Source organism: Archocentrus centrarchus, chromosome 23 (assembly GCF_007364275.1).
Source record: "Archocentrus centrarchus isolate MPI-CPG fArcCen1 chromosome 23, fArcCen1, whole genome shotgun sequence".
NCBI lineage: Eukaryota > Metazoa > Chordata > Actinopteri > Cichliformes > Cichlidae > Archocentrus > Archocentrus centrarchus.
The window spans coordinates 7,022,054-7,045,498 of NC_044368.1; the positions used below are offsets into that span (position 1 = coordinate 7,022,054).

A 23,445-nucleotide genomic window follows, 5' to 3' on the forward strand; every position below is an offset into this window, starting at 1 on the left:
ACATTTTTTTTGTCAAATTTTTAAGTCCAGGTTTAAATAAATACAATAAAAATTAAAAATAATAAAACTTTGAATGTCTAATATTTACTTAGATGTTTAATCCAAGTGCTGTAGAAAACCCATTACATAAAAGATGATATTAGCTACAAGTTCAATTGTAAGGAGAAAATATTCATTAACCTGGTATCCTAAAACTGGACATTTTCATAACTTGAAAAACTTCCAATTTATTACAGCATCATCAAAAGAAATGATGTCCATGCTCTGGAACTGTGCACAGAGGAAAGCAATGGTACAATTTCCCTTTGAATCAACAGCTCTGTTCTGCTTTATTATAGTCACTGTCCAATCAGATTCTCATATACAGACTGAAACAGGTAAAATTCAAAGGTTTCTGCTTTGTATCTGGATACAGACGCAGGGTTACAAAGTCTAATTCAGAATGACAAACTTAACAGAACATTTTATCATCTCCAAATCTCAATGACCCTAAAAGAGCCCACACCCAAGGGAAAGAAAAAGAGCAATGAGACTTACAACAAGTACCATGGCGTCATCAATCTTTCTTTCTAGCACATCATAAACTAAGCATGCCATGCACTTCTGGTTATCATGCTGATATAAGAAAGACTGCACACTCCAGCTGAGCTTAATCCTATTTATACAGCACAATCACCCCCTGAGCAACATATAGGTGCTGTAGTGTGCTGACATGTAGTGACTAACTCTGAAACAGACACGTAGTCATTTAAACCTGTTTGGCCAGTGTCCCTCAGAGGAAAAGAGAAGGCCTTGTGAAGCCTGAAGGCAAGTTAATGGATAGCATTGAGCAGATTAAAATAAAAATAAATAAATAAAAAATAAAAAAAGGGCCAAAGTATAAACTAAATCTGAGTTAAAATGTGATTTATTTAATAACTTGCACAAAAATATCTACTTAAATTAATCTTCTCAATATATTTGTAGATTAAACCAAAATAATGTGAATTCCAGTCATTCTGTGAGTTGATAGGCTGGTACCATTCAACAAAACCAATATGGTCAAAATATCACTGCATCCCTAGCTAAACTAAAGTCCAGTCACACATAAAGAGATGCTATATTGATATACCATAAGAAGAAGAGAAGAAAAAAAAAAAAAAGCATTTTCAATATTTGTGTTAGAAAAAGATTTGGTGAATGGAGAGTTATTTCCATTATTAATATATTTACTATACTGGAAGATTCAAATTTATTCCAAATTATGCATAAATTCTCTCAATGATACTAAGCCATTCTCTAATTAGCCCTTAAACGACATTAATTCCAACATTCATCATGGAGCCAATAAAGTCATAACTCATTGAAGTCTGTGCTGCCATAAAACATAATGGCTGAGACCTTGCTGCTCTTTCAGAAAAAAAAGGTCCTCCATAAGACAATGTGACACTTCTGGGAAGGGGGAAAATAAATAAATAAAAATCAAGAACTAATCAATGGACACAGGATGCTCTATTTGACCGGTCATTAATGTGCATTATGTGGTTAGCTTCGGAAAACAGCTCTCTTAATCTCTTCAGTTTTGTGGGATGTGGCTCAGGAAGAACATACAGTGAAGTCCGGATGAGAATAAAGTCTGCCAACAAGACCCTATTGCAATTTTAAAATAATCAGTAACAACAAATAGGTTCTACATTCACCCACAGTCCTTTCATGTTTCTGTGGTAGGTTTTGCTTAATCTTGCACAGCATACATAGAACCAGGATTTTTCGGGGGGCAGGGGGACTACACAATCTAGGAAGTATCTTTGCCACATACTCATTGCCTTTGCAGTATGTTACCCAATTTTACAAAAACCTATCAATGTTTCGATGATTTCTCACCATTTGATAAAAAAGAAATTCCAATTATACTCAAATGAATCCAAGATTAACAAAACCAAGCTAAAATGAATGAAAAATTTCATTACAACAGTGTAAGTAGGGATTTCATCTTTGAGGCTGGCAAATATCTCTTTATCAGTACCACAATTCTCTATGCAGGAAAAATATTGATCAGCAAAGCTTTTTGGAGAAATTTGCCATCTCTAGAGATCACTAGAGTCCATCAGTTCAGCCATTAAATGCAATACAAAAGAAGCATCACATGAAGAAAATAAAGATTGTAAATTAAAGTTTTAAAAGTACTCTGAAAGTGACAAAACAGAAAACACCATGTTTATTAGAGAAATGCACTCTTGTAATGCTTTTTAAAGCCAGTGCAAATCTACCTGAACTGATGGGTTAACATCAGTCACAAACGACATCTAATTTGCTCTAAATCATAAAATGTGTCTGTGTTATATGCTTGCATTTGTCAACAAAGAACTGGCCTCAAATGGCTGTTTGTGCAACAGGAAAGGGAAACCTGCCTTCTTACTCAACCACTGTAAACATTACAGTAGGAAATACACACAGATCATAAACATGTCATCAGGCTTAATCTTGCTAAATAAAGTCATCAAATGCTCGATATAAGCAGTGTTTTCATTGTTGACTTGTTCTATGAGGCCAAGGTTTCAAAGAAGTGCAGCTGCCAATGAATTTCTTGGACACACATCTTAAGCAGGACTATGTACATCTCTCTCCTTTTCATATTTATAAATTATTGCACCATGGAGGGCTGTTTAAAAGCACAGTTGTGTAATTAAATTACTAAACAATTCCAATCCAGCAGAGATAAATATGGAGCAGATCCGGACAGAGACAACAATACCACGCGTGTCAACCTAATCCTGAGATAATATGGAGGAATTCAAACCATACTCTATACAAGTGCTGCATACAAGATGGGAAAAGCCAAAAATGCACCCGTGACGTGCTTCGAAGAAAGGAGGCCGGCGTGTTGCCATGACAAAAAAGCCAAAGAGAGAACATGGGTTCAGGCCTTGCCGGGCTTTTGTAAGAAACATAAATAAATAGAGAAAAGACTTCATTTTAAAAACACGCGGGGGTTCGTTGGATAACCCTTGAAGGCAGTGCTTGCAGCAAACTACTGAGCAAGACAACATCACAAAACTAACGAAAGGAGCATCTTGTGGTGCCATCTTTTTTTTTTTTTTTTTAAACCTCTTGCAGACAGAACATTTAACAGTTATCGGAGCAACTCAGGACCTTTTATGGTCAAAAAATACTTGTGAAATTATGCCTTTGATATTTGCTACACTGTTTTAACTACATTTAGTAAGCCGTTCCATACTCTTGCTTTGTTGAACTTGATTTTTTTTTTTTTGTTACATATTACAATACAGTTTTAAAATGTATTTATAGTTATTTTACTTTATTACATTTGTTTTGATTTCAGATTTTTAAGATATTTTAAGATTTTATTATATTGTATTCTATTTAACTGTGCTATAAATTCTTATTTGTGTTTAACTTGTAAAATTGTAAATAAGGCATTTGTTTTAACAAACTAAACTCAATGCAGTGATATAAAGCCACTCACCCAAAGCTATACCTAATGTGATGTGCATCTATATTACAGTTACTCCTTGGTTTCTTTGTTAAGCTGTTAATCTGACTTAGGAGTTCACAAGAAAAGTTGTTACACTGGCTTGGCTGCAGTGCTTCAGTACAATCTGGCGTAGCACTCCATACTGTAGAGCTACTCACCTGCTGTAATGCTAATTGCTAAAAGGTACTGTGACTCAGACAGAAGAGCAGGGCTGCATGTGTCATATGCCAGGAAGAGAAACGGAGGCAAGGGTTAATTTCCCAATTTCAGCCTGAAGAGAAAGTTGCATGTAAATAGACATCAGCTGAACAGTTAGAATGGCATTAAGTAATAACATTTGCATGTAAAAACAGGAACAGTAGACTAATAAAAAAAGAAAAAAATCCTGAGTGTATGCTTCTCTTCAAATTGAAATTCCTAGTGCATAGGACAGACCTTGTAGCCTGCTGGTTTGTGATACAGTGGTGGACACTGCAGATGGTTGATTTTCAATTTAACGGTTTTCACTTTTTATTAAATGCAAACCCAAACCTGTCATTTCCTTACATGGGTCCCACATTTACATCTTTACATAAACCTGTGTCTAGCCCACGTTAAAACCACACTGTACCAACAGAAGGCCCCGAACCACTAGCAAAATTCATGCAGTTATGAACTTTTCATCATTTGCTTCTGCAATGTGACACCCCATACAAAACACTTTATGAGGAACAAAGTCTTCTGCCTGCTATAGGGAAAGGGTATAGCTACTGAATGTCATAACAAAAAAAGGGGTAGGTCTATTATCTAGTGGGACATCTTACAGAGAGCTCCAAGCTTAATTTAGCGCCACTCCACATCAAGGAGACACTTCATGACCACTCCCCTTCTTGACTTCCTTTAGCAGCACCCTCAGATGGCTGACTCGAGCACCCTGAAGAAAGCTGCTGTTGTGTCTTCTGCACAATTTACTCCTCAGAGTGCCAAGGAAGTCACTGGCACAGGCTGCCAGCCTATTATGTTGCCAGCTATTGTATAGTGAATGACAGTGTCAATGGCGCGCACCCACGGTAACACCCGTGACTGACAGTTGTGTGTCTGGCTGTTAAGAAGTACCATCAACTGGTACCACAGATGACGTATAAAACAGGAGAACTTCAGGCATTCACATAACCAGAATGTCATGTAGAGTATCGTTTTTAACTGCCAAGTGCTTGAGTAAGTCACTTGTGTATACTTGTATGTGCCATTGTGGTATTTTGAAATCATAAAAATGTTTCCTAACCATTAATTTACCAATCTATTGCTCCTTTCACTTTTTATAGTTTACAGAAACTGGACTATTTGGTGTGGCAAGGGTAATAAATAATGGGAGGTAATTTATGGCCCTGTAAATCTGTATGGTTTTCAGTATTATATGCTTTGATTTTATTATAATTTTCCACTTCCATACTGTAATGATTTGCAGTAAAAATGGCTAATAGACCTAGAACAAGATTCAGATATATGTGGAAATCCATGCAGCTTAAAAACTGAGCAACTGCTGTATAAAATTCATTTTAGGCTCGAAACCTGTTTTAGTGCTTCAGAGTTCATTTGAAGTGTTAATGCAACATTTGAAATATGTGTAGAAGTGACAAAAGTGTCAGCCACTTAACATGTGTTTATGTATTCCTGCACAACAGAGCACACACAGCGTGTAAAAATTGCAGTAACTCTGCATCACTTGTAGTACTCACTACATAATCGAGCCACAACGTTAAAGACAGATTTCATTATCATTGTGTAACCCATGAGCAAATTCAGCTCATCTGTCTGGCAGCACATGTTGGCAAGACTGTATATTACTGCTTATCTGTTTAATTGCTTGTTAGAGAAAGATTATCGTGTAATTAGTATTAAAAGGCCATAAAGTAAGCCCTCAACAACCTGATATCCACATTGGGTTAACACGAAATGAATTAATCTTGCCCTGAGCATAATTTACAGTACTGTTGATATATGCATATGAGCCATGATTTTTCTATAATCAGACAGAATCTAGCCAGGAAAGATCTTTGCTTTTATTTGCCAATGGCAGCATGTGTTTCACAACTCAACAGTGGCATATCTGTTTAGGAACAATGTCCAGATTGCTCAGGATAACTCACACACCTCGCAGTCTGTTTTCATAAGGACCTTTCCCCATTAGTTTTTTTCCCCACCTCCTAATAAGATCTACAACAGCAGTAAAACAGAAGATTGCTAGTCTGATTGCTGGGTGACTGTGTAGAAGGTTCAGACCACAGAAGGCTTGAGTCACTCTCACTATGACTGTGATTAAGTGTTTGGTCAGGATCAAAGCAACTACACAACCACAAGAGTCAGACACCCTTTAAAAAAAAAACGGAAAAAAAAAAAAAAACGGCTGTTTGGAAAAGAGGGTTGACACCACCACCACCACCATTCATTACAAGAAACCAATCAAGACTCAGAAAAACAACTCTATTAGCTCATTTTTAAGCAATACGCTCCAGTCATCCAACGCCTTCAGTAAGGACATTTTTCATCTTGGATGATGTAAAACTACTCTAGTTCAGTGCTGAGATGGGATGATGGCAGAAACTGACTCCAGTGTGTGACAGAAAGGCATTATCTAGCTCTGCATGCACAAAAATCAGGAGGAAAAGAGGCCCAGTAGCTTTCAGAACTGGTGTTAAGGGGATCAACAATAAAAGCTTAAAAACATATATTTTTTTAAGCTTATAGGGAAAGCTCAGCTTTCTCCTTTATAAAGCAACAGAATGGACAGTAAGGTAGCTTCAGCTGGAGCTCAGAGCTGGCCTTCCTTACTTTACTTCTCTCCCTCCCCCTTGAGATAGTATAACTTCTCTCTTCTACCACCTAGCCAGTAAGCAGCAAGGCCCTGGACTAACATACCAGTGGAGAAATTCCCAGATAAGTAATACTCCTAGCCTTGAGGCTTCAGGCATCAGCGCTCTGGCCACTCCTCGTGGGCTACGTCACTGGCTCAGAGGCGCACAGCCACTTCCACAAAAGGAATTCCTTCTTACCGCCTGCATGTAAGTATGAGAGCCCTATGTGTCTGCATTTGCATGTTTGTGTGTGAGAGACACACACACCCGCCAACACAGACAAAGAGTTGTAAGGAACATTAAAAATTAAACACACCAGAGAGGAAAACAAAGAGAGATATGTATTTGTAGGAAAACTGGAGTAGGATATTTTATTTAATAGGATGGTATACATCTGAAAGTACACGTCTGTGCATGTGGGTGTGTGTGTATTTACGTCTGAGACAAAGAGCTCTCAGCTCCTGTGCTATTGGCAGGGTTCATGAGGCCAGAGGGTTCGAGGGGGAGGGCTTAAGCGCTGCAGGGCGACCAGCTGGGTCCCTACACTAGATGAGCTCTGTCGGGAGCTGTAACTAGACTACACACACACACACACACACACACACACACACACACACACACACACACACACACACACACACACACACACACACACACACACACACACACACACACACACACACACACACACACACACACACACACACACACACACACAGCATTGGCTTCAGTGCTCTAACTGCTGCTGCGGCTACTGAGGACAACCATATATGGCCCTGGGATTCCCATGGAAAGAGACCAGGATTGTGGAAGAGGGGAAAAAAGGCCTGCAAGATTGTAACTGTATGCATTGCCTGGGCTTTTGCACAGAAGCCGAAACAATAGCCTTACTTGAGAGCCAAGTTTGTTTCTATGTCAGGGGTCCAATGGCACAAGGGGGCAATGAGAGAAGAGAGGCAGAGGTCAGACTGCCATGGAGAGATGCAACCTCTGTTGATATTTCCATATAATAGAGCCCTTATGTGGATGCTTCTGTACAGATGGTTCAGTAAGCAGTCACTGACAGTTGACTGAAGAGGCATTGAGCCACAGTACACCCCTTCCACGTAATGGCACTTTGTCACCCCTCACACCAACAAGAGGTTAAATGGAAAGGGCAAATCTGCCTGGTAGGCATTTTATCAATTTATATAAATATGGATCACCAGAGTAACAATGCATATGAAATGGCTACTACCATCAGACAGCGAAGACGACTAAATTCACACTCAAGTGGCTCAAAGTAAGCTCGATATAGTGAAATCTTGTGTGTGTAGATTCTGTTTTGTTCATTGTAAAGTACTCCATACTCCGTATGGAGTACTTTACCTTTTTGTACGCCTGTGTGATGGGTGAAAAATGGGTAAACTCAAGTCCAGAAAACGAGTTTCACAAAGTGCATCTAGAAGCAAGTCTCACACCTCAGCAACTACCTTGAAACAGATCTGGGCAGTTATTTTTAAGCCCATATTAAAATGAACAGGGAATCCAATGATCACTTACATAATAACTACATGTATAGTCTTTCCAATTAGATCCAATCTAAAAAGAGGTACCTTTACTACAAAATATTGTGGCTATTTAAACAGGTTACTTCAGAGTGACATCGCAAACAGCATCTCTGCTTTTCCCACAAGAGCACAGAGCAAAAGTCATGTATCCGCATTACAGATATAAGCCAGGAAAAAGAAAGGAGAGTACAGTACATCCTAACTTTTTATGAAATGAATGAAGAGATACACCCGCCACTGCAAAGCTGAAACTCTAGTGGACCTCTACTGTGCCTATGCATCACTGCAACAAAACGATTGACTAATGTGTTTCCAATTTGACTGTTTTGATACATTGATTTCTATTCCAGATTCTTTGACTGCCATTTCTTCTCCTTATATAATCTCTGCCAGAAGTGAGTCTGAAATAGCAAACTGAATGATACCCAGATCGAATGTAGACCTCTCAGTAATCTATGAAAGAAAGAAAAAAAAATTTGAGAGCCTGAACCTGGTGGTGTAAAGAGCAATATACATGTGTGCACATGTGTCTGTGTTACAGGTTGGTGTCAGTGATAAAAGCACAGGGAGTGGAAGGAGCAAGCTCACTAGTGGAGCCTCAAAGAGGAAATGAGAAAAATAAACAGCCACTTCCTGTTCCTCTCTGGTCTGAAATCTCCCAACACCCAGATCCCTCCAGCCATCACTACCTCTACGAGGACAGACATCTATTTTTACTGTCTTTCAAACACAAATGCTAATTTGATTTTAAACTTAGCCACATCGATTAGTAATTAATGAGTAGCTTCCTTAAACATGCACCCCTATGCAGCTGATCCCTCAGAGATAAATCATGTGTGACATGTCACTTAATACAGCGAAAAAAAATAATCACCATCATGCGATAATTAGTTAACAAATTAAAAGAACTGCATAGGTCTTTACCATCAACATATATGAAAATGCTTTTTTTTCCCCTCATGAGCATGATCTATTTTTAAAAGAAAATGCTCAGGATCTTGATATTGAGGATCATAACTTGACTGGGTTTTAGTGCCAAAGCGTAATAATTTGTTGGTTCTCTATACAGCAGCTTGAGTGGTTTTGGGTCATTAATTATTAATTTTACAGTCTATTAACATCATAGCTTGATTGGACTCACTGACCTCACATTTATGCTCCATAAAACAGGGAAATAAAATTGAGTTTGAAGACACTAATTAACTTTCATCAGGTCTTATTTTGCAATCAGACTTTTTGTTATAATAGTGCGACTTTTTTGACTTTGAAGTATCACTAGCACTTGCCATCTGTCATCAAGTATAATTAGTTCTGCTCAAATGCTTTAATAAAAAAGTGTGTAAAATGAGGGAGAAATTTAATTTCATCCTTCTATACATTTACTTTTTGCATCAGTAAAGATCCACTCATTTTTCTTTACTAGGCAGGCTATCGATTCTTGTTTGCTCACTGAGGAACAAAACATGAACATGAAAGAGATACACAAAAAGAAAGCATGAGCTCTGAGCATACACAGAGGCCATACTTATGTAAGTCTCTTTGAATCACCAGCCAAAGTACTTAGACTGTCAAGGTCCAGGCCCAGGCCCATTTACTGACACTGCCATTTAGCTGCAGGAAAAGTATGGCCTGCATGAGCTTACAAGAACGCTAATGGCGCAGCACAGCAATCAGAAGGTTCATTCAATCTCATCGCCACTCTTGAATCAGCACTAAGACAATTGTATGAACAACAATTGTATTAGGGAGCTTTCTGCTAAGCTATTTCCAGTGTCCAGTGATTCCCAAAGTTTGGGTCCTCGAGAGGTCGTAAAGGTACTGCAGGTGTGCTGCAAGACATTTAAAAATAAATATTTAAAGAGCTTTAGTTTGAAATTTCTTGTAATTTGGTTCAAAATTATCATTAAATATGTGCACAAATGAAAACAGAAGTAATGAGACATAATTTAGGTCAATGTAATGGACAAACTAACATTGTCAGGTCAACTCAAGCATTTATTTAATAGATATCTGAAACCATTAATCACATTCATCAATAATCAAACTGTATTTTTAATGCAGCTGAACTAATGCATACATAATACTGCTGTCACATGATGTTCGATCAGTCTGCTGAGTGTGGATTAACATCCACACCTGTGCAGAAGGAAGGCGTTCCAGTCGAGTGGTTATATGCCAGTTTACTCTGACACAACTGACGTACAATTATTTTCCTGACTGAACTACAGCAGAAGCGCGATGGTTTGTCCAGCTGCAATCTGTCTTACCTTACAACATGTTTGTTGACAACTTACAATCACAGAATGGGGAGGTTGCTGCTTTCTGGATGCTTAACATCTGGTGTCATACATTAATAAAATATGAATAATCACTTAAGTAGTGTAGCATTTCTGGTGCAGACAAGTGAAGGCAGCAACATTTTTGGACTATTTAGTGGGGATGAAGTATCTTTTGTGATATTGTGGAAGCAGTATCAATCAATCATTAGGCGCATAAAGGCGCATGGATATTATGTCAAAGTCAGGTTAAGTATAATGGGCCAATCACCGTTTTCTCTTTGTCAGCTGAAGATGCAGCCATTTTGAGAGTAAATGAAAAGAATGTAACCTCACCCTTACAGACAACAAACGGACATGCAGCCTCTGCCTTAATTGTACTCGCTGTTCTGTAAGACAATGAGGAATTCACGGTGTCTGGGTCCAGGTGTTTTCACTTCAAAAACAGCTCATAAAAAACACTCAGCATGAGACGTGCGCCTGCCGCCAAGCAAACAACAGCGGGATCGCTTCAAGAAGACCGGGCTTAAGTAGAAGACAGGCACTATGTGCCACAGGGTGGGAAAAAAAACAAGCTGAAGTCATCCCACAAACATTTCACAGGAGCTCAATACTATGCACAGCTTGAAAAAGTGGGGGCAGACAGAAAGGCAAGTGGTCGTCATTAATCTGTTAAAGCATCTGACGAAATCCCTTACTAGTTCTGCAGTTGAGCTTGCATTTTATTTATCATCAACCTCTCAGGCCCTTTCATGATGCAGTGAAAGAAATGCAGTCTAATTTTAAGAGTGATAAATAACCATCAAAGAAAGCACAACACTGACCTCATCAAAAACGCTTAGAAGAAGGGGGCTGGTAAAAATAGCAGCCTTTGGTTTGAAATCAGCGTCTCATTTTCCTACATTCTTATAGAGCAGTGCAGCCAGCTTTCAGAAATGCGATAATTACAACTGGCTAAAAACTTAAGTGTGACATAAGATGTTTTGTTTGACATGAAATGCACTTTTGGGCAAGGTCACATCAGCACTGCTCATACGTGGCAGCAGGTTTACTCTGTTGAGGAATTTGATCCCAGCAGTTACAGCCCCAGGTGAACCAGTTCCAACCTGCAGTGATGCTCATCCGAAACATTTCAGCAAAGTCTGTCCATTTCAGGTCCTATGGTGGGTATGTCTCTGTCACTTTATCCCTGCCACAAGCAGTGTCAAAACCACACAGGAATCATCTGCACCAACTTACACTACAGTTCCTTCTTCAAAAGGTCAAACAGTTTCATGTAAACTCAATGATAACACCTTATTAGATTTTCATTTAAAGTTACAATGTTGGCCTTCAATGATCATGAAAACAAGATAACCAGGATAAAACAATTACTTTTTTGCCTCCATTTTTGCTACAAAGCTCTCATTTTGCCTTGCGTAATAAATAAAGTGCATCCTTCACAGCAGGAAGCTTTAGCCACTGCACTGAAAGTTCAAAAGGAAAGAGCCTCAAGAAGATCAATCCATTCATGGTCAAGAAAATGCATCTAGAAGTAAAAGGATCATGTGGCAAAAGGATGTGGAAGGATCTTTAACAGTTGCTGGGAGCTGTTTTTTACCTCCTAGAGACTCCGGTTGCCCTCACAAGACGTGCTTTATGGTCAAAACATCCACTAGTCTGGGCCCAACTCTCTACCTCCATTTTTCCCTTATTAGTTTAAATAGAATTCAAATGAAGAATGTCTAAAGTTCAAGACAATCCCCTGTAAAGACGTCAAGTTCAATACAATGCATAAGGTTTAAACAATTGTGTTCAATAATCAGAAATATTGTTTTTGCCATTTTCAAGCAGCCATACAACATTCACCAATTACAAATAAACATATGCTCTGATCTGATATATTAACTACGAATGCTTGTTATTATGTTCATTTGTGTTGTTCAGTTTTAAACCACACCTTATCTCAATATCGTATGCAAGGAAGTATCGTAGACGTGTCACAATCAGCAGATGACCTCGCATGTTGTGAGGTGTTGGCGCGCAAACACCACAGGGACTTCCTGCTGATGATTATGGGGTTGGTAAGGAAGCTGAATGAAACAGCAAGGAGGGCCAGCTTGACAAGGAGAGACCTGCCAATTATATGCAGGTAAAATATGTTGTGGGACTCCAATATATACTCAAGCAGGCTGCGGTTACAATAGTGCTGGAGTGATTCATTCCAGACTGGAATCCAGTATTATGCTAGATGTCTTGCAGTTCTGTCAGAAGTTAATTTGAGGCTTATCTTACATGCGAACATACAGTACATTGAAGTTCAACACCTTTCATTGTGGACAGCCATTCCACTAATTTAATAGGCAGTTGCAGTTTACTTCTGTAAGCTGTGTTTTGCTTCATGTAGTTAATTTCATGATGCAATATTATCTCCTTGGCTTTCTAAAGACTGCAATGCTGTCAGAGGACAATTATATATAAAATGTATGCAAAATGGAGACTAAATAACAATATACCATCTTTCATATGGACTGTACAACTGGTTCTCTTTGTATGCCTTTAGACCAGGTTCTGAAATACTAAACAGTGATGTCTAATTATAAACCATATGCAAACATAACTCTTATAGTAAGCAGTAATTAGGTATTAAGACTGAGTACAAAAAGGCACATTCAAACATATTCAAGGGTGACGGTGAAGGCTATTTGGGCTAGACAAAGAACAAAATCTAGACAGTCTACATTCATATCCATGAATTATTAAGTTAAATTTTAATGTATTCAGCATTATGTTAGAAATGCATGAGTGACTACGCAGCTCCAGTTAGTCTGCCCTTAAACCATAACAAGGAACCTTAAGGCCTTGTGCAACCTTTTACAAAAAAAGTGATCTGAAAGCAGACTTGTAAAATCGGCAGTAACTACTGGGTATAAAGAACACATTTCAGCCTAAATACTGTAGTAATTAAAAATAAATAAATCTGTACATGTTTAATTAAGCTAACATTCTAAAATGGAGTTTTATTTATCACACTGTCAATAATCATTCATTGCCCGAATACCTCTTTAGATAAACTCATTCACAAAACTAGTTCTAACAAAAACAAACATCCCCTATACACATCAAAGCGCCTTTGTGCCATGTATTGTTACATCCTACACGCAATGACTGCTCTCATAACATCTTGCTTCCAGTATATCTAAAGGTCCTCTATGGTAAGCAACAAATTAATGACACTGAATTAAATATCAAACAAACAGTTGGACTTTCAAGTCATTTTGAGTTGTGTTTTTAATATCCAAACCATGTTCGAGAATAGGTTAGTATCAGTCAAAAAATAAACACCCTCTAAAGCTACCTGAAAGCCAAAGATTTCCCTAGCATTCAAACAGACCCTAATCATGTTGCTTTTGATGACCAGACATCTCAGATGGCAGCGCATTCAAAAATGCTTCACATATTGTACCAAATCTTAACAGGCTTCCTAATTAAATTTACATGCTAGAGTTTTGCTTTGTCATCTGTGCTCATTTTCCTAAAGCTTTTCGACCACACGCTGTACACCCCCTCCAAAACCCCACAAGCTGCTGAAGTACTCACATCACTGTGCATTCCAGCTCATCACCAAAATATGTAATCCTAGGTAGTCTTTATCTAACAGACAAATCTGGGGGTTATTATACAGGCAGATCATCAAGCTAGACTTATTTTTGAGGATTATAAGCCTCTCTTAGTAAGTCGCTAACCTGGACCTTTATTTTGTTGGCTAGCAGAACAAGTGAGTGTAAAAAGATCTTTAATGTAGGGATTGACCAATAAGACTTCTTCACGACTGATACAGAATATCAGTAATCGAGGAGACCAATAACCAATGCACATCTCCCGTGTGCATTACTTGGGAATTTTAGTGTAAGAGGGAAACTTTGCATGCTTGTCAGCAATGAAATGGAGCCACTATCTCAGAGATGCAAGTTCAACAGAAGACAGATGTTTATTGCAACTTTATCAATATTGCAGGACAGCTCCACTAGCTCACTACAGGTGCTTGAAACTGAATGTACAATTCTGTGCTTGATGCAGATAAGCCTTTACTTGTGATATGTAATGAGATAGTTATTTAGGTAGGACATTGTTCGAGACCACAGAATGGGGACATCAGATATTTAGAGCTCAGCAATCTTGGGGCCTCTCCAAATGAGATGGCAGCATCTTCTCTCTGAAGCAGAAAGACAGGAGGCCTAGGTTCTGTAACAGAATGTCATGCTGTGTTTATCAGGGGGACAGTAACATGTCAAAGACTTTTTTTGCTCCTCTCACTGGCCAACTGCAAGCCTCAGACACAGCTAAGAATCTCATGTTTGGGACTGTAGCGAGATCTGCAGCTATTATGTAATGTGTTAAAATGACTGGTGCTGCTCCGGATGAAAAGAAATACAGCCACCTCACATCATCCACAACATAGGACTGTAACTGTTCCATTACAGGTCCACGAGGTTGACTCTTATTTCAAACTGGTAAGCACCGCCAGAGAGTCTCTCTATGTGCGCTCTGTTATGCAACTCCCACTCTGTCCATGCAAATCCACCAACACAAGTGACTAGCAACCCTCGAGTCGTCATGGAGACAGTGCAAGATAATGTTCATAGACTTCAGGGCAATAATGAGGGTGTGTAATGTCAACAAAGCATAGGCATTGTAATGCTCAACTGACATGTTAAGCTGAGCTGAGTACTGTCACCTTGGTCCTTGGGGGGGTCAGCAACCCTGAGTGCTAAAGAAAAAGTTCAGGTGTAGGTCAGTGTGGAGATTTTCTTGTGTTAAGCGACAAGCCCCAGTTACCTCCACTCTAATTGCTTTGATGGAGCTCAGTGAGCAACAGTCTGCTGGGCATTGGCATTGTATAGGGAAAGGCAAGCCAGAGAGGGAATGACTGGAGGGGAGGGGTTTAGGTGACAGCTGAGGAATGTCTTCTCTGCTCCCGCTTTGCTATGGTTTCCAGCGACCGCCATGTGAAGAATGCACGAGCTAGAACGACAGGACTTGGAATGTGACCCTCTGGGACAAGTTTAGCTGATGGGATCTCCACTTGTCCAAGAGATCCCCCGTTCACTTGAACATCCCTCTCTACCCTCAACCTGCGTCTGTGTAGTGCATGTTTGGGTGACCTAATTTGTCTCAGTAAATCAAATCACAAAGTTGAATCTGTCAAACTACTTAAGCTTTACTAATGCTGGCTCAGACTACAGGAGTTTGGGGACATTTTAGCCCTGCTTCACCCAAGGAGGAATCTTGCCAAGGACCTTGGTGGGTACTGATATTTGGCAATGTGAGAATTTTACAGAACCAGTCTTCAATCTCTGGTACTGCTTAAAAACTGAGAAGAGTTGCCCCAATAATCTCAAACATGTCTAATATTTAGAGTTAAGATTGTGCCTTCAGTGAGAGTGAATGCCTAGAAGGACTTTTGATGAAGATAGTGTGCGCTCCAACACGGTAACCCTAACAAGTGTGTCATTAATTTAAAATCTTGTAGAATGTGCATATTTGAGATGTGTGAGAAGAAAATGAAGTTGGTCCTTATGCAACTGGACTTCAAAGTCCTCTAGCATGACCTGGCACAAGTTGGACTTTTCACCGTGGTGTTCTTGTTTGTATACAATTGTAATTACATCATTGATTATTGTCATTGGTCAAACATCATCTTACACAGCATCCATGTGCGTAAGAGTTCTGCAAAAATACATGGAGGTGTTTACAGGTTCATCAGCAACAGGTCACTTTGAAAGAAACAAGGTTCATGACTCAGAGAGACAACCTCTTGCCTAAATGTGAGATTATACCATAGCTACACTACAAAGCAAAGCTACAGACTCTGAGTCATACCCAAACTTAGTATCATCTCCTGAAACCCAGTTAGGAGAACTTGTGGCGGCAGTGGTGGTATTTATAACCCTGCACCGGTCACCAGTAATGGGAGTGACATTGCTGCACTCAGAATGCAGCAATGAGTGAGTCCTCATGCAGCAAAATGGCACATTTCATAACAAAGGCAGAGGTTAATCTCTCACCAGGATAGTTATCCTCTAGAGGTTTTCTGGTCTGTCTAAAAATCAATAAGAAAAGCCACACAAAGACATTAAGACAAAACAGGTGACTACCCAGCTCATCTTCACTCCACCTAAGAAAACTAACAACAGTTGAACCCAGGATTAGCCCTTTAAACACAAATCCCTCTATCACCCTTCCTCAGCTCCTTAGTAAGACCCCAAACCCAGAGATCACATGCTGGCCTATCACTCTCTCTCACTCACACACACACACACACACACACACACACACACACACACACACACACACACACACACACACACACACACAGAGAGAGAGAGAGCAGCCCCTTGTCTCCAGAGATGGTTAGGTTTGAGAGCAGCACTGCAAATTCTTTCCTCACTCAAACTCATCTCTGGACATCAGCCCAAAAAAAGGCAATGTTTCCACCCAATGAGTCTGCATGGGGGTGGGGGGCTGGGGTCTCTTTATAAATGGTAAATTAATAAAGAAACTACCAACGTGCATGAAATCACATATAGACAAAGCTGATGACCCATGCCTGAAAACCTGCTTTTAAAAATTTTAATCTGTGTAGCGGTGTAAATCTTGGACAAACACACGATGGAGCAAGGTGGTGCATAAAGCAGTGCTCATAATTACTAAGACTAGACATGTGGAGGTGAGTAATGAGGTGACATCACAGGAGATCTATGCAAGCATAAAACATTTAATGTGAATACTTTTGTAAATCCTTACACCATGTAAACACTATCCACGCAAGTGCACACAAGATGAACAAATGCTCATTTCCACCAGCAATATCTGGTGCTTTTATGCCTTCAATTTAAAATATTTATTTCCAGAGCGCAATTTGTGGGGATTTAAAAAAAACAGAAGGGTGGGGGGTGTTGTTTCCCCTCTTCAGACAAAGGTGTTTCGAATCAATCATAACTATATAAATAATGAATTTAAATCCCCTTTCCCCTTACTGCCATTTGTCCAGGTGTGCCAAAACTTCAATATTTAATGTGAAATAATCTCAAATTTCAACAGTGCAAAAATACTGTCAATTTGAAAGAATATCAAGCTGAATAAATATTCCGCTATGGTAGATTCCAACATATCACACAGAAAACAGTCTGCTTTGATGACATTTTTCTGCTTTCCTACAGAGTGTCATCTCCAGCGCATTACCCCCTTTTACCCACATCTGCATCTTTGTACAGGGAAGGAGGCGATTCTGCTTTCTCTGAGATCAGCAGCAGACCTTCCAGTTTCACAATTAATAAATATGTGAAAAGGACCCAGGTCTGTAACATGTTCTACAGCATCATAAGCCGCGAGGTCTAACTTGCGAATGATGCGGTGAACAGTGGTCAGATTAGGGTTATCTTTTTCTGCAGGACTGTGTCTGCTTCTCTCCATCAGCCTATCAATGTAACTGCACCATCTCACAAAGCCAAATCATGCATGTAATTTCTGAAGGATGTCACAGACAGCAGCCAGGTGAGTAGCTGCAGTTGAAGAAAATGTGAGAAGATGATGCACAACTCAACGTTGTAGGAAATTCTGTAGGCAATGAGGCACACAGTATTTCTAAGATTGTTTTTTTGAGTGTCGCGACGCTCTGAATCTGGTTCATTTCTCTATTATTTACTGAACAGACTTCATTCTGAAACAGCAGTGCTGTTCTGATCGTTCAATCCCATGCAGGATCGCAAGCACTAGAAACGGAATCAGTTTGAGTGAAATGATCTTTGGAATCCCCCCGAATTCCCCTGAACCCTGCTTATTTACACCTCATTTAACTGCAATGTTCTTAGTACAAAAGCAGGCAGATATTTAAAAAAAAAAATGTCTGCACAATTCTTGATACAGCAAGTACAAACACCTCATCTTATTAAATCTTATTGTTTAATACGTTTTTACTTGTTTAACAGTAAAAGCTACATCAGAGGCACAGAACAAACAAATTCATTCATAATTACACGATCCTATTCTTTGCCATTTATGTTTCAACTCAAGTCTAGCTTCTGTATACCTGACTAAATTCAATTTGGTCCTAACTTTATGTAAGCATACCGCACGATCAAGCAGCCCATTTGCATCACTGGATCCTTGGTAGTTTGTAAAGCTTTTAAAAATCAGGGATTTCACCCTGTTTGGGTTGAAATTACCGCACACGTAGCGGCAGTACCTGTCGTCACTGACTAAAAGCAACCAAGATGAAGTGCCATTTTCAGTTTTTCGCTGTGGAAGTACAGATGCTAGTTAGCGGGCAAATGATTAGCTTGGCAGGGCTAACATCCCGGTATAGCAAAAGCATCAATTACACAAGCATTTCGATTAAATACACACAAAACGGCGTCAAATTAGGAGGCCCATAATTTACCACTGACGCCCTTTCTCCGGCCAGCTAATGAATGAATTAACCTCAGCTAAAGCCCCAAACAGCTAGCGACATTTTTTTGTAGCATGCTAAAGCAGCGTTAGCAGGCACTCCGCTGGGCTAATAGTGCGCTGTTAACATTCACTCCTTTGTCACAGTTAAACTAATATGCACAATATTTATGACAGGGTGAATATTTAAGTCAGAGTGACAGGTACATATTGCCCTGCTATGGTAATATTAGCCTGTATCCGAATGACGTTATAACTAATGCAGTTAGCAAGTAGCCACAGTCGCGGAGGACGGTTTATCAACAAAACGGCTTTTACTGTTAGCCAGGTAGCAGCCATGCATTGCTGGACTGATTTTGCATGAGCAATATTTATGTTAAACTCCTAAACACACTAAATTGCATCCGACAGTAATCAATGGACCATACAAACACTGGATGCATGACCGACTTGACTGTAATTTACAACATAAAATGAGCCAGTGTTTCAATCCGAAAAACGAAGCAGTACTGCAATTAGACTGCACCTTCAGACTCAGGATAGTTTATGGAGGCATAAAGTAAAATTAGTTCTGGAAGCGAAGTGTTTGACTTTGCCGCTTTTTGTCACTTGTACTCTGCAAAGTGTATGCAGAGTTAGTGCTGTTTACTAGTTAACCAGCCTCAGGAGGAAGCCAGCGTGTTCATCCCTTCTCTGCGTCGAGGACGACTATGCTAGGTAGGTAAACAACGGGATGAGAATGGCTTCCATTTGACAGGTGTACCAGAGAAAGCTTTTGCTAAAAGCCAGTCGATATTTGTGTCTAATGGTGCCAGCGGCTGACATAAACACACACGGCAGGCGAATACAAACCTGGTGGAGGGCGGTGAGTCCGTCTACATTGGCGTAGTTGATGTCAGCGCCCCGGTCAAGCATTCGGAGCACCTCCTCGGTATCACCGCTTGAACAGGCGGCCAGAAACACGGCGCCATCATCGAACTTCACCTTCGCCTTCTTCTTTCTCAAAACAGGAGGCTCCTGGTCCGTTTCCGAGCCAAGCCATCGCTTTAACTGCTCATTCCGCTTCTGCTTGGCGTCCGCCATCTTCATCCCCCTCCTGTCTCGGGCTTCTTATCTTTCTCCGAGAGAGGATATACTTTATAGTGCCACTATCCCACAGCGCAGTGGGGCGTGGGAAGGGAGGGCTGGGGAGGAGGGGGAAACTGAGAGAGAGAGAGAGAGAGAGAGAGAGAGAGAGCGAGAGCGAGAGCGAGAGCGAGCGTCTGGATTGTTTTCCGTATCCTCGCGAGAACTGAAGACCAGGAACTGCAGTATAACGTCACTATCAGCAGATTATAAGGGAGAGTGAGTGAGTGCGCATGGTAATCCCTTATACACTGTGCCCATCAAATAAGACAAGAGTGCTTAAAAATATTGCATAACCTTCTGCTGGCTCACAAGCATTTTCTAAGAGAGGCACTCTAATGTACAGCAGCTAATATTTTTTAACCACCTCTAAGCTATGGTTTGCCGTGATATAGCTGGGAAAACAGAAGTGACAATCCAGGTATATAGGATGTATCAGTGAATGTAACTGCAGCAGAAAACAGTGATATACAGGTTATTTATAAGGATAAAAAAACTCCTCACCTTCTGTTTCCCAGAGGCTTGGTAGGAAAAGGGTGTCTGGATCAGGGGTGTTACCGGGGTGGCGCATGGGGGGGGGGGGGGGGGGGGGGGGGGGGGGGTTGTGCAAGAAATAAACACAGTGAAAACATACATTGTTTTTCTATTCAGTTTGTCCTAAGTTTTAGGATTCATTTATTTATCTACTTTAAGTCTTGTTTTTAATTCCATCCATCCATCCATTGGGAAGCCCAGACTAATCTCTTCCAGGCCACTTCCTCCACCTTATCTTGGGGGGCAGTGAGGTGTTCCCAGTCCATCCAAAAGACAAACTCTCCAGCGTGTCCTCTCTTTTTTTATATTGTATTATAACTAGTAATAATATGAATTAATTTAGCTCTTTTTTTGTTTGAGGAAGTAGAATGAATTTTATCGTCCTATCTAAACAAACATTCTCTTTGCAGGTTTTTCCACTTTCTCGTGGGTGGTTCTTTTAAAGCATTTTGTTATAAAGATACTTCATAAGGCATGCCAAGATTTTAAGGCACACTTTTGTTCTTCTTATAATACACAAAAAGCTTTATGTCATATGAAATATCACCAATTCTCCTTTAATTGTCAGATGAATTTAGTTCCACACAAGAAAGCAAAAGTACTGGGCCACTTACACGTTACACCTTCGGGAACTGCCTTTCCATGGAAACCCATGTAATGAATTTCCTAGTGCACAGTTTTTGTGCTTATGCTAATACCAGAGCAGATACAGAACTCTGCGCTATGCGCCACAGCAATCAGAAATCCTATTTAACTTAACACAGTTGCTGTGGGCAGTAAGATCTCCCTGTACCTAAGATTCTGGGGACTATTATATATTTTTGTATAAAAAGTTGTGCTGAATAATTTTTTTTTTTTTTTTTTTTTAATGTTGTGTTATAATTAGTAATGATTCAAATGAGCCAGCGCTTTTGCTGAGGTTAGTTTTTTCATTTCAGGAAGTGAAATGAATTTTGTCGTGCTAATTAAACAAACTTTCTGTTTGAAGGTATTTCCCCTTTCTTCTGGGTGGTTCTTTCAAAACATTCTGTGGCAAAGGCACACCAAAGGGCACGCCAAACCTTAAGACACATCTGTGTTCTTATCAGAAAATATCCTGCATGTCATATGAAACATATTCAGTTCTTCTTTTAATTATAAATGTCAGATGAAAGCATTTTTGATAGCATGTTTGCAGCATCCATGCTTAGCATGACCATTTAGTTAATTGGAATTTACTCCAAACTAAATTAAAAATCACTTTTACCTTCTCACTATCAATCAGACACTTTGATGTGAACTAATATAGTCAATTCATTGCAAATATTAATGTTTGACACAAAATTGCACAATACTCACACCATTTTGGCACCACAGCACTATTCCATTGTTTCAGTGAGTCATTAATGTGTACATTACTTTATTGTTGCAGCTGATATAATTTTAATTTATTATATACTGCCTGGAAGCTTTATCTATAATAGTATAATATAATATTAGTATATTAGCAGCTAAGTAATAATACTAATAATAAAAATGTGACATACGGCGCTGTTTAGTAATGCTGCTGCAACAGAGCACTGATCTTACATTTTTATGTTAGTATTACATAACTAGAAACCTGAAGCAGATGTAAAAGATAAACATTACCAACGCCAAATTTGTGTTAAAGTATAAAATTATCAACAGTAAGTTGAAAACATAAAAGCCACAAATAAGTACCCCCATCTCAGAGGACCTTAGGGGGTACCACCCCAGTGAGAAGCAGCTCTGCCCCTTTGGGTATAAGTGGTACAATAAGGTGCTTTATTTCCGAGATGGTAGAGGACAGATTTTGGCATGTTATATTTCAAGAAACTGGGAAAGAGAGGAAAAAGGAAAGAATCATGTAGACAGAATCGAAACAGCCTACAAAAGCAAGCTCGTACATTTAATTACACACACTCACTTATATGTCCCACTATATGCCAACCTGCAAATCTGCTACCTACTCTGAGTTTTTCCTATGCTCCATCCAGCACCCCATATGCTTCTACACTTCATTTTTTTATGGATTGATTTACAGCATTTTCCATCTTCCTGTGTATTTTCTCTGCCCGATAACGAAAAACAAACTTTATAAATATGATTACTGACAAACCAAAGAACTTATCCGCGTTTTAAGTACTTTTTGTCTTCTGTTTATGTATTTTTGTACAGATTTTTTTTTATTTTTTATCTTTTATCATCATCAAAGAGGTTCAAATGAACTTTTGATTTTACAGATGTGACTTTTTTTTTTTTTTTTTTTCATTTTAGGAAGTGGAAGGAATTTTGTCATGCTAACTTAACAAACTCTCATTTGGAGGCATTTCCCCTTTCTTCCACCCACATTCATGAAATGGCTTTCCCAACTATGTAACATGTTTAGTTTCCATGTCATAAAAAAGACACTGCTCCCCAAAGGAAAATGGAAGCCTTCTTATTACAGAGTACCTGCAATGATTTGATGGGAAACACTTGGAAGTGTTAGTAGACTCGAGCACCAGGGTGGTCCAGTTCAACCTGGAGTGAAAACAAGGTGGCCACGCAGGCATAAAGCGTGCGTGTGTGTGTGTTTTTTTTCTGGCACCCCCTTGTGTTATTGTTGGCAGACACCCATGTGTACTCAGCAGGGGGTGCGGTGTTGCCTTCAAGTTGTAGGTATGAAGCATGCAGCCACTTTTGTTTCCTTTACTCTGCGGTGTCATTACTGATGATAATGATGTTTTGTTTTGGGTTTTTTTTTTTCTGTTTAAAGACATTTAAAGGGACGATGATAGTGCCAGTGCATGATTAGATGCCACCCACCTACTGAACTTGAAGCTGACATCCTGAATAACAAGCTGTTCAAGCAAAATCATGATCCAAAACATTTATACAACTGCGAGCGTGAACCATTGTGTGGAGTGTGTGAACCCTAACCCCATTTTCTCGTTTCAGAAGTATTCTTCATGTCGCTGACACTAAATGTAGACACATTTAAATAATTTACTGCCTGCAAGTGCAGTAAACTGGTCCTAGAGGACACACAGCTCAGCTGATTCCTAATGTTACACAAATGTCATGGGAAATGTGCTTAGTTCTACTGAGTCAGAGTGATGTGGAACACCAACAGCGTCAGTGTCAGGAAGTTGCTGGCCAGAGGCTTTGGTGTGCTGATACTAGGAGAGTTGCAGGGAAAGTGATGTGCAAGCTGCTGTTTGGGAGGAAGAGCCGATCTC

General features: G+C 39.6%; 1 protein-coding gene across 2 annotated transcripts in view; it reads right to left on the bottom strand.

Moving 5' to 3' along the window:
- ppp1r12a (protein phosphatase 1, regulatory subunit 12A) overlaps positions 1-19,792 on the bottom strand; it is a 57,576-nt gene extending 37,784 nt beyond the window's left edge. For both annotated transcript variants that reach the window (XM_030720356.1, XM_030720357.1), the window contains exon 1: positions 19,418-19,792. In XM_030720356.1, coding sequence (XP_030576216.1) covers positions 19,418-19,654 — 237 coding nt within the window. In that variant the 5' untranslated portion in view covers positions 19,655-19,792. The remainder of the gene's footprint in view (positions 1-19,417) is intronic.
- Between the last annotated feature and the right edge of the window lie 3,653 nt (positions 19,793-23,445).